At 37.1% G+C, this 12,364-nt stretch overlaps 1 protein-coding gene across 1 annotated transcript in view; it reads right to left on the bottom strand.

Annotated features, from left to right (window-relative positions):
* The window catches only part of HDAC9 (histone deacetylase 9), a 2,434,493-nt gene that overhangs the window by 67,410 nt on the left and 2,354,719 nt on the right, over positions 1-12,364 (bottom strand). Inside the window, exon 26 of the mRNA XM_053714127.1 lies at positions 7,274-7,358. Within this exon, the coding sequence (XP_053570102.1) occupies positions 7,274-7,358 (85 nt within the window). The remainder of the gene's footprint in view (positions 1-7,273; positions 7,359-12,364) is intronic.

Genomic DNA, 12,364 nt, shown 5'->3' with positions numbered 1-12,364 from the left:
AATTCGGCCTGAATAAATTCACTAGTTGTAGTGATCTAAATAGTTCAATAAATCAACTCGGTAATGGTTACCAACAGAGTGTTCATCTAAATAGTAGAGCTTATATATAGATTCTGGTCAAGGTTGTGTACTCTCAGCTATATAGACTCATGCTATCTTTATTCAATATAATGGGTGATAGCAGAGTAATGATTATTATATATTAATAATGATTATCCACGAATAGGGGTACTGGTGAATTAAATATTCACAAAAACGAGGGTTTGATCAGTTATAACCTGGGTTATAATTTTAACCTGTATATTGGTATAAATAGTAATGTGTGCGTGCTTGGTGCTACTGTAGTTTTCAAAATTTCATTAGGTATATATTCCTAAAAATTGGAGTACAGTTATAATCACAATAAGCCTAGTTCTGTGTAGCCCAGACCTCAGATCTGGCCACTTTGGTTCATTTAAAGTTATTAAATAGTTAGACCCTGATTAGTCCGTATAGTAATTGCTGCAAAGGTTACTACGGCTTATGTTAATCCACCTTTATAAATTTTAGGCGTATGTTTCATAGAAAACTAAATCTGCTATCCCGGCATCTCCCAGATTTGTATCAATTGACAAGTGTCCCAGAGTTTATTCACAGTGCCAAAAATTATTATTCTGGTCCAGTGTGTGGTAATTCGAATTGAGTGCCCTTTGGCACAGCCACTGTTATGATCCACAAGTCTTACAATTAACAGTCATCAGTTTGTAACATTCTTCTCATACATATTCATTTTTATACCGGGTTTTATAACTGCAGTTAAATTTGGCATAACCCACTTTCAATAAATGTTTTCTATGATTTAGTTTCAGTTAAATAACCGTGTTACAATATCAATTAATTTCGAAAGCTCTGAAAGCTGTGTTTAAAGTTAAAGCTCAGTCTGGCACAACCCAGATTATAAATATAGAGTTAACAGTCCATTAATTTGTAATATGAATCTCCGTTGAAACACCCATTCATTTTCAAACTTCAGTTTAACAATTAAAGTAAGTATAATCTGGTACAACCCAGGTTATATACGTAATGAATATCTGTCAGTTTCTGTTTAATTCGCAACAATGTTGCAGGTTGATATATATGTTACGGTTTAAGCGCTATGTGGTACAGCTAATGCTGTCACTATCGGGCAGTGTCAATCGCACTCATATGTTTGTAAGGTCTTACAATACACGCACATTCACACACCAGTTAGGTAGTTTAAGTTAAAACTGGCACAACCCAGTTACTATAGCAATATCCACAATGTGGCATATAATTTTTAAAAGACTTAGTTAACTATTAATGAAATAAAGTCTGGCACAACCCAGGCTATATGGTTATAACTCGTTATTGTATATATAGTAAGAAGGGTTTTTCTATAAACACCATGTAGCGGTCCCTATTAGGTACCCTGACCAGATAGGTCAAATATCAATGTTTTAGCTCTATAATTGCGGTAACCCTGTGCTCCACATGATTTTAGCGGTACTGGGCTAGTTTAAAATACATAGAAAATAGAGCGTGAAAATGAATGGGTGTTTCAACGGAGATTCATATTACAAATTAATGGACTGTTAACTCTATATTTATAATCTGGGTTGTGCCAGACTGAGCTTTAACTTTAAACACAGCTTTCAGAGCTTTCGAAATTAATTGATATTGTAACACGGTTATTTAACTGAAACTAAATCATAGAAAACATTTATTGAAAGTGGGTTATGCCAAATTTAACTGCAGTTATAAAACCCGGTATAAAAATGAATATGTATGAGAAGAATGTTACAAACTGATGACTGTTAATTGTAAGACTTGTGGATCATAACAGTGGCTGTGCCAAAGGGCACTCAATTCGAATTACCACACACTGGACCAGAATAATAATTTTTGGCACTGTGAATAAACTCTGGGACACTTGTCAATTGATACAAATCTGGGAGATGCCGGGATAGCAGATTTAGTTTTCTATGAAACATACGCCTAAAATTTATAAAGGTGGATTAACATAAGCCGTAGTAACCTTTGCAGCAATTACTATACGGACTAATCAGGGTCTAACTATTTAATAACTTTAAATGAACCAAAGTGGCCAGATCTGAGGTCTGGGCTACACAGAACTAGGCTTATTGTGATTATAACTGTACTCCAATTTTTAGGAATATATACCTAATGAAATTTTGAAAACTACAGTAGCACCAAGCACGCACACATTACTATTTATACCAATATACAGGTTAAAATTATAACCCAGGTTATAACTGATCAAACCCTCGTTTTTGTGAATATTTAATTCACCAGTACCCCTATTCGTGGATAATCATTATTAATATATAATAATCATTACTCTGCTATCACCCATTATATTGAATAAAGATAGCATGAGTCTATATAGCTGAGAGTACACAACCTTGACCAGAATCTATATATAAGCTCTACTATTTAGATGAACACTCTGTTGGTAACCATTACCGAGTTGATTTATTGAACTATTTAGATCACTACAACTAGTGAATTTATTCAGGACGAATTATCATGAATAGTGATCTAATGTGAAACTCATTATACTGATTTGAGCACTGGAGCAAATTTTAATCGTGTATGTATTAACCAAACAACTTTGTTTTTTTAATTTTAATACCAATAAAAGTTATATTTTAATATCCTGTTACGGAATCCCAACCTTTAGTTCAGACCTAGAGTGCTGCAAGTGCATACTTTGGGTAGTCTGGTATCCTTTATACCATTCTTCCTTTGTGTTTATAAATAATAATTATATTGTAGCTATTTTAGGATTAATATTTATTTTACAGGCAACTTTGTATTTATTTTAACCAGGTGCAATAGCTATTAAATAGTTAATAACTATTTAATAGCTACCTAGTTAAAATAATTACAAAAGTACCTGTAAAATAAATCCTAACCTAAGTTACAATTAAACCTAACATTACACTATCAATAAATTAATTAAATAAACTACCTACAATTATTTACAATTAAACCTAACACTACACTATCAATAAATAAATTAAATACAAATACCTACAAATAAATACAAATATATACACTAACTAAAGTACAAAAAATAAAAAAGAACTAAGTTACAAAAAATAAAAAAAGAACTAAGTTACAAAAAATAAAAAAATAATTTACAAACATTATAAAAATATTACGACAATTTTAAGCTAATTAAACCTACCCTAATAAAATAACAAAGCCCCCCAAAATAAAAAAATGCCCTACCCTATTCTAAAATAAAAATTGAAAAGCTCTTTTACCTTACCAGCCCTTAAAAGGGCCTTTTGCGGGGCATGCCCCAAAGAATTCTGCTCTTTTGCCTGTAAAAAAAACATGCAATACCCCCCCCCAACATTACAACCCACTACCCACATACCCCTAATCTAACCCAAACCCCCCTTAAATAAACCTAACACTAAGCCCCTGAAGATCTTCCTACCTTGTCTTCACCACGCCGGGTATCACCGATCCGTCCAGAAGAGGGTCCGAAGTCTTCCTCCTATCCAGTGCTGAAGAGGTCCATCATCCGGCTGAAGTCTTTATCCAAGCGGGGGCTGAAGAGGTCCATCATCCGGCTGAAGTTTTCTTCCAAGCAGGGGCAGAAGAGGTCCATCATCCGGCTGATCGGAACAGCCAATAGAATGCAAGCTCAATCTGATTGGCTGATTGGATCAGCCAATCGGTTTGAACTTGAATCTGATTGGCTGATTCCATCAGCCAATCAGAATTTTCCTACCTTAATTCAGATTGGCTGATAGAATCCTATCAACCAATCAGAATTTGAGGGACGCCATCTTGGATGACGTCCCTTAAAGGAACCGTCATTCGTCGGGAAGTCGTCGGCCAGGATGGATGTTCCGCGTCTGCGGGATGAAGATGGAGCCGGAAGAAATAAGATTGAAGATGCCGCTTGATAGAAGACTTCAGCCAGATGATGGACCTCTTCAGCCCCCGCTTGGATAAAGACTTCAGCCAGATAATGGACCTCTTCAGCCCCGGATAGGAGGAAGACTTCGGACCCTCTTCTGGACAGATCGGTGATACCCGCGTGGTGAAGACAAGGTAGGAAGATCTTCAGGGGCTTAGTGTTAGGTTTATTTAAGGGGGGTTTGGGTTAGATTAGGGGTATGTGGGTGGTGGGTTGTAATGTTGGGGGGGTGTATCGTATGTTTTCTTTACAGGCAAAAGAGCAGAATTCTTTGGGGCATGCCCCGCAAAAGGCCCTTTTAAGGGCTGGTAAGGTAAAAGAGCTTTTCAATTTTTATTTTAGAATAGGGTAGGGCATTTTTTTATTTTGGGGGGCTTTGTTATTTTATTAGGGGGCTTAGAGTAGGTGTAATTAGCTTAAAATTGTTGTAATATTTTTATAATGTTTGTAAATTATTTTTTTATTTTTTGTAACTTAGTGTATTTATTTGTATTTATTTGTAGGTATTTGTATTTAATTTATTTATTGATAGTGTAGTGTTAGGTTTAATTGTAGATAATTGTAGGTAGCTTATTTAATTAATTTATTGATAGTGTAGTGTTAGGTTTAATTGTAACTTAGGTTAGGATTTATTTTACAGGTACTTTTGTAATTATTTTAACTAGGTAGCTATTAAATAGTTATTAACTATTTAATAGCTATTGTACCTGGTTAAAATAAATGCAAAGTTGCCTGTAAAATAAATATTAATCCTAATATAGCTACAATATAATTATTATTTATATTGTAGCTATATTAGGGTTTATTTTACAGGTAAGTATTTAGCTTTAAATAGGAATGATTTATTTAATAAGATTTATTTTATTTTGTTAGATAAAAATTATATTTAACTTAGGGGGGTGTTAGGGTTAGGGTTAGACTTAGCTTTAGGGGTTAATACATTTATTAGAGTAGCGGTGAGATCCAGTCGGCAGATTAGGGGTTAATAATTATAGGTAAGGTAGGGGCGACGTTGGGGGGGGCAGATTAAGGGTTAATAAATATTATGTAGGGGCGGCGGTGTTAGGGGCAGCAGATTAGGGGTACATAGGGATAATGTAGGTTGTGGCGGTGTGCGGTTGGCAGATTAGGGGTTAATAATTGTAGGTAGGTAGCGGCGACGTTGGGGGGGCAGATTAGGGGGTAATAAATATAATATAGGGGTCGGCGATGTTAGGGGCAGCAGATTAGGGGTACATAGGGATAATGTAGGTGGTGGAGGTGTGCGGTCGGCAGATTAGGGGTTAAAAAATTTTATTAGAGTGGCGGCGATGTGGGGGGGCCTCGTTTTAGGGGTACATAGGTAGTTTATGGGTGTTAGTGTACTTTAGAGCACAGTAGTTAAGAGCTTTATGAACCGGCGTTAACCCAGAAAGCTCTTAACTCCTGGCTTTTCTCTGTGGCTGAAGTTTTGTCGTTAGTTTTCTAACGCTCACTTCAGCCAAGACTCTAAATACCAGCGTTAGAAAGATCCCATTGAAAAGATATAGGCTACGCAATTGGCGTAGGGGGATCTGCGGTATGGAAAAGTCACGGCTGGAAAGTGAGCATTAGACCCTTTCCTGACTGACTCTAAATTCCAGCGGTAGGACAAAACCAGCGTTAGGACCCCCTAACGCTGGTTTTGACAGCTAACGCAGAACTCTAAATCTAGGCGTATGTTAGTTAAAGTTTTACTCATGCTTAGTTGACATGCTGATAAACACTGTTGTGTTATGTTTAATAAAAATGTTAAAAACAAATCACACTGTTAGACTACAAAACACACCCATTAAAATACAATCATTGGATTTTCTGTTTATGATTTCAATTAAAGGGGTAGTGTACTGTAAAATGTTCTCCCCCCTTTAATGTGTTCCCAATTAATATTTTTATCTGCTGGAGTGTATTAAATTGTTTACAAATAGCCTTTGTTACGCCATTTGAAAAAGCTGCTTTTGCCTATTGAATCTGTCATCTACACTGAATATTTCAGTAATGGCTAAACAAAGCTAAGCAAATAGGAAAAAGCATCATAAATCAAACTCTTAGTTAGAGGGGAGAGCCTATTTGAAAGTGTATCTCAGCACCAGCTTTGAGTAAAAATAAATCTTATCAGCTTTTTGATTAAAGGGACACTAATTAAAGTCAAAATTAAACTTTTATGATTCAGATAGAGAATGCAGTTTTATGAGACTTTCCAATTTATTTCCATTATCCAATTTTGCATGGTCTTTTTATGTACACACTTTCTGATGAACCAGCTCATATTGAGCATGTGCACAAGTTCACAGTGTATATGTATACTAGTCGATGATTGGCTGATGGCTGTCACATGATATAGGGGGCTGGGAAAAGGATTTAAAAAAAAAAAAAATCTACCTCTTATTTGAATTTGAGAGTAAATGTGATTACATTGTCTGTTTATTATGCACTTATAATTTTTGCAATTCAACCATATGTTTTGCACATTACCCCTTTTGTATATATTAAAGCATGCAAAATAATCATCAGTACTAAAAAAAAAAAAATACACAAATAAATGTAACTGTGTTGCAGTAGTAAACTATTATACAAGAATGTATAGCCTTTGTACTGGACCATATAAAAAATAAGGGAAGGAAAAACACACAAGCATTAATAAATAAAGACAACTGTACAGTATATAGACAAGAATGTCAATGTATCAGCCAGCAAAATGTCAGTAACAGAGAATGTATTTAGCCTTCAGTAAGCTTAGTATTAATGGGCAAAAGATTGAAAACATCTGATGTCTCCAATTGCTGCTTTCAATTTAATTCAGAAGCACTGAGAAATATACAATAACTTACACTTATTGTTATGGTCAAGTAACCATTTTCTTTTCCGCAAACAAAATAAAATTACAACAAATATTATGTGTAATTTAGATTTTTCTTTTTATATTAACTCTTATTTTTTCATGTCAATGTAATACTTGTTAAGAATGTTAAATTGTTAAAAGGTTATAGTGAAATAGACATTTTTTTTTTCTATAAAAGCATTCCAGAATGTTTGACTTTGTATTCTTAAGTCTTATTTTCTAATTTTCCACACATGTCCTGTGGGGACTATCATTTTTTAATTCCTAACGCACACATTGTGGATACATTTATGTAATTTGGACAGTACAACTATAGACAAAATTAAATAAAGTTGTTTTTTAAAAAAAAAAAAAAAAAACATATGGTATTCAACTATCTCCGCTTACTTTACTTTAAATCGGAATTATTACATAGGCATTTAGTACGCATAAAAAAATACATGCCGCAGCCATACTCTGAATTTCAGTGGTCGCTTGCAAGGAGGCTATTCCGTTCCGGTTTGGTGTCTGACGTAAAATGTCTTCTGGCAGAAGTTCCAACTGAAAGCATAAAACAGAACACAGTCAGAATAATAATAGGTCTTTAGAGTATTGCTACATAGTGGAGATTAGCATAAGCCAAAAGCATAGAAGAATTTGCATAGAAGAATCTGTAGCTCTTGGAAAAAGCCAACCCAAGAACAACTGTAGCGAGTATATAGTTTTATAGATTTTATTGTAACATTTTCACCACAATTTTGACTTTTGCCCTAAATGAAAATTTCCTTGTAACAAGTTTACTTACTTGGCTGTACTGTATATGGGCTTAGTATTCAAGGGGAGAAAAATCAATAGCTTGGGATGCATTATCTTGCACTCTGTCTTAAGCTAAAAATAAAGCACACATCTAGGGGTCAATTTGTCAAAGCGTCAATCTCAGTGAATTCGTTGACGCAGATCTGAATACGATACCCTTATTTATTAAAAAAAAAAAACGTGAAAAACACACACGTCAAGAACGGTGTGAAAAGCATCTGACTGTTGTTAACTAACAGTCATCGATGTTGCGGTTATTTGGGTTTTTCAAAACTTTATTTATACCATTTCATTACTGTCCATGAACAAGCACATTTCTCTAAAGCTAATCTTTTATTTTTGAACTATTAATGTCCAAGAAATAGCTACATTTATACCTAAACAAACAATATCTCATAGAAAGTTATTTTGATATTTATTTGTTATATTATACTTTCACATAAATTAATGTGTATTTGTATTTCTAGAAGTCATGATATGCTTTTATCTCATATTTTTTTTATAAATGATTATTAATGCTAGAATTTGTACATATATCATTGCACATATATATATATATATATATATATATATATATATATATATATATATATATATATAAATATATACTAGTCCTAAAGCTTGTTCACACGGGCCATTTTTTGCAGTACATCGGTCCCACCCCTTGCTCTCTCTCTCCCCCTCTCTTTTTTGCTCTCTCCCCCTCTCTTTGGCGCTCTCGCTCCATCTCTCTTTTGCTCGCTCTCTCCTCTCTCTCTCCCCCCTCTCTTTTGCTCCCTCTCCCCCCTCTCTTTTGCTCTCTCTCCCCCTCTCTTTCTCTCTTTTGAGCTCTCTCTCCCCCTCTCTATTGCATTCTCTATTTTGCGCTCTCTCCCCCTCTCTTTTGCACTCTCTCTCACCCTCTCTTTTGTGCTCTCTCTCCTCCTCTTTTGTGCGCTCTCTCTCCCCCCCTCTTTTGAGCTCTCTCTCCCTCTCTTTTGCACTCTCTCTCTCCCCCTCTCTTGCGCTCTCTCTCCCCCTCTCTTTTGAGCTCTCTCTCCCCCTCTCTTTTGCGCTCTCTCTCCCCCTCTCTTTTGCGCTTTCTCTCTTCCCCTCTTTTGTGCTTTCTCTCTCTCCCCCTCTTTTGCATGCTCTCTCTCCCCCTCTCTTTTGCACTCTCTCTCCCCCTCTCTTTTGTGCTCTCTCTCCCCCTCTTTTGTGCTCTCTCTCCCCCTCTTTTGTGCACTCTCTCTCCCCCCCTCTTTTGAGCTCTCTCACCCTCTCTTTTGCACTCTCTCTCTCCCCCTCTCTTGCACTCTCTCTCCCCCTCTCTTTTGATCTCTCTCTCCCCCTCTCTTTTGCACTCTCTCTCTCCCTCTCTCTTGCACTCTCTCTCCCCCTCTCTTTTGAGCTCTCTCTCCCCCTCTCTTTTGCGCTTTCTCTCTTCCCCTCTTTTGTGCTTTCTCTCTCTCCCCCTCTCTTTTGCGCTCTCTCTCTCCCCCCTCTCTTTTGAGCTCTCTCTCCCCCCTCTCTTTTGCGCTCTCTCCCCCTCTCTTTTGCTCTGTCTCTCTCTCCTTTTTTTTGCTCTATCTCTCCATCCCTCTCTTTTGCTCGTTCTCTTCCCCCTCTGTCCCCCTCTCTTTTGCTCTGTCTATCTCTCCTTTTTTTGCTCTCTCTCTCCATCCCTCTCTTTTGCTCTCTCTCTCTCCCCCCTCTCTTTTGCTCTCTCTCTCCCTCCTCTCTTTTGCTCTGTCTCTCTCCCCTCTATTTTGCTCTCTCCCCCCTTCTGTTCTGCACTGTCCCCTCTCTTCTGCTCTATCCACTCTCTTTAGCTCTTTCCTATCTCTTTTTGTCTCTCCCCCTCTATTTCTATTTCTCTCCCCTTTCTGTCATGCCGACTGCACCCGACCACCCCCTGACCACACCCACCGCCACGCCCGACTACACCCCGACCATGCCCGGTCCCGTCCATGGTCCCGTCTCGGCCAGGTGTGTTTGTCCTTGTGCTGTCTCTATTGCACATGACAGTTTTGGACAAACACACTTGGCCTTTTATATAATAGGATATATATATATATATATATATATGTGTGTGTGTGTGTGTGTGTGTGTGTTATGTCAGAAATCTTTTTCAAACATATTTACATGTCCCTAAATTCCATTTTTTGTTCTAAACAATGTTGCCATTCATATCTCTGTGTTTATTTATACCACTATATGTATATAGTGCAAATGTTTTGTTATTCTGACCAGGAATAATTGCAAATATAACATGCAATCAAGGTATCATATGTATTTATTTGCAATCAATGGATATTTTAAGAGCTGGGCTAGTTTTCTCTCTGTACCTGTGTAACCCCTCCTGATTGCAATCTAGTTTTAAAAACCACCCCTTCACAGGTGTTATAAAATGGGCTGGCATATAAGATGACATTTCTTACTGGAAAAGAAATTCAAGAGAAGGAAGAAATGCACTGAAAATAGCATGACAGTAAAGAGGTGATTTTAATTTCTGCTGTATCTGAATCATGACAGTTTAATGTTATATGGGCTATCCTTTTGAGCTATCATCTTAAGATTATATTGAATCAAACATCAATTCGAATTTTAAAATCCTTGTCTAAAATATTACACTGTGTATCCTAATGTCAGCATCAATGTTTATCTTTAATTCTAAATTCCCATATATATACTTTCAAAGTATAATACACAATGTAACAAATGGCACTTACAAGTTCTGATGAGTGATCAATGACACAAGTATCGAGCAATTTGATTAGTTAGTGATAGTTTAAAATGTATATTTGAATCAGATTGGCTGATTTCATAAATCATGTGATTATGCATAAAATTCACTAGTATGTTGGTTGTTTAGGAGTTTGCATCATAATTGGTGCGAAAAGTTTTGCGACAAAATTGATGCTAAGTGAATAGATTTTTCCCCAAAAATAAAAAGGAAGTTAGCTATATTATGTTGTGTATTTATTTCATTTTTATCTATATATCTATTAGTGCTGCAAGTTTGGGGAAAAAATTTTCAACAAATTTGTAGAAATAATATTGCTTTGTAATGAGAGACAAATTAGTAGCATAATCCATAAGTAGTGATGTCTCGAATTGTTCGCCGGCGAATAGTTCCCGGCGAACATAGCTTGTTCGCGTTCACAACGGCGGGCGAACATATGCGATCCGCCCCCTATTCGTCATCATTGAGTAAACTTTGACCCTGTATCTCACAGTCTGCAGACACATTCCAGCCAATCAGCAGCAGACCCTCCCTCCCAGACCCTCCCAGCTCCTGGACAGCAGCCATTTTAGATTCATTCGGAAGCTGCTTTCTTAGTGAAAGGAGGGACATTGTAGCTGCTGCTGATTTAATAGGGAAATTGATAGCTAGGCTAGTGTATTCAGTGTCCACTACAGTCCTGAAGGACTCATCTGATCTCTGCTGTAAGGACAGCACCCCAAAAAGCCCTTTTTAGGGCTAGAATATCAGTCTGTTTTTTTTTTCCTGTGTAATCTAATTGCAGTTGCCTGCCTGCCAGTGTGTGTGTCAGGCTCACAGCGTATACTGTGCCCACTTGCCCAGTGCCACCACTCATATCTGTTGTAACAGTAGTGTAAATTTAAAAAAAAAAAAAACTTTTTTGACTGTGAAACATCAGTCTGCTAGTGTAATCTAATTGCAGTTGCCTGCCTGCCAGCGTTTGTGCCAGGCTCACAGCGTATACTGTGCCCACTTGCCCAGTGCCACCACTCATATCTGGTGTAACAGTAGTGTAAATTAAAAAAAAAAAAACTTTTTTGACTGTGAAACATCAGTCTGCTAGTGTAATCTAATTGCAGTTGCCTGCCTGCCAGCGTGTGTGCCAGGCCCACTTGCCCAGTGCCACCACTCATATCTGGTGTAATAGTAGTGTAAATTTTAAAAAAAAAACTTTTTTGACTGTGAAAAATCAGTCTGCTTGTGTAATCTAATTGCAGTTGCCTGCCTGCCAGCGTGTGTGCCAGGCTCACAGCGTATACAGTGCCACCACTCATATCTGGTGTAACAGTAGTGTAAATTTAAAAAAAAAACCTAGAGGGTGTTTAGTTCACGTATTTCATATAGATAACACTGTGCTCGTGCACAAGGAGTTATCTGGGAGCAGGCACTGATTGGCTAGACTGCAAGTCTGTCAAAAGAACTGAAAAAGGGGCAGTTTGCAGAGGCTTAGATACAAGATAATAACAGAGGATAAAAGTATATTATTATAAATGTGTTAGTTATGCAAAACTGGGAAATGGGTAATAAAGGGATTATCTATCTTTTAAAACAATAAAAATTCTGGTGTAGACTGTACCTTTAAATGGGGAGTTTGGTCTGTCACTGTGCATAACCCTTACACTACCTGATCGATACAACATCATACCTGATGTTTTAAAGCACGTTATTCCAAACAATTTAGGAATGTTAGGTGATTTATGCCCTTTATGGCGTAAAAACAGACTCTGCATCAACTATGTAATTTTCCATGGGAGTTTTGCCATGGATCCCCCTCCGGCATGCCCCAGTCCAGGTGTTAGTACCCTTGAAACAACTTTTCCATCACTATTGTGGCCAGAAAGAGTCCCTGTGGGTTTTAAAATTCGCCTGCCTATTGAAGTCTATGGCGGTTCGCCCGGTTCGCCCGTTCGCGAACAGTTGCGGAAGTTCGTGTCGGCCGTTTGCAAACGCAAATTTTTAGGTTCGCGACATCACTATCCATAAGTAGTAATGTATTTTTCATTTT

This window comes from Bombina bombina, chromosome 5 (assembly GCF_027579735.1).
Source record: "Bombina bombina isolate aBomBom1 chromosome 5, aBomBom1.pri, whole genome shotgun sequence".
NCBI classification, from domain to species: Eukaryota; Metazoa; Chordata; class Amphibia; order Anura; family Bombinatoridae; genus Bombina; species Bombina bombina.
This window is presented reverse-complemented; position numbering and strand designations above follow the sequence as displayed.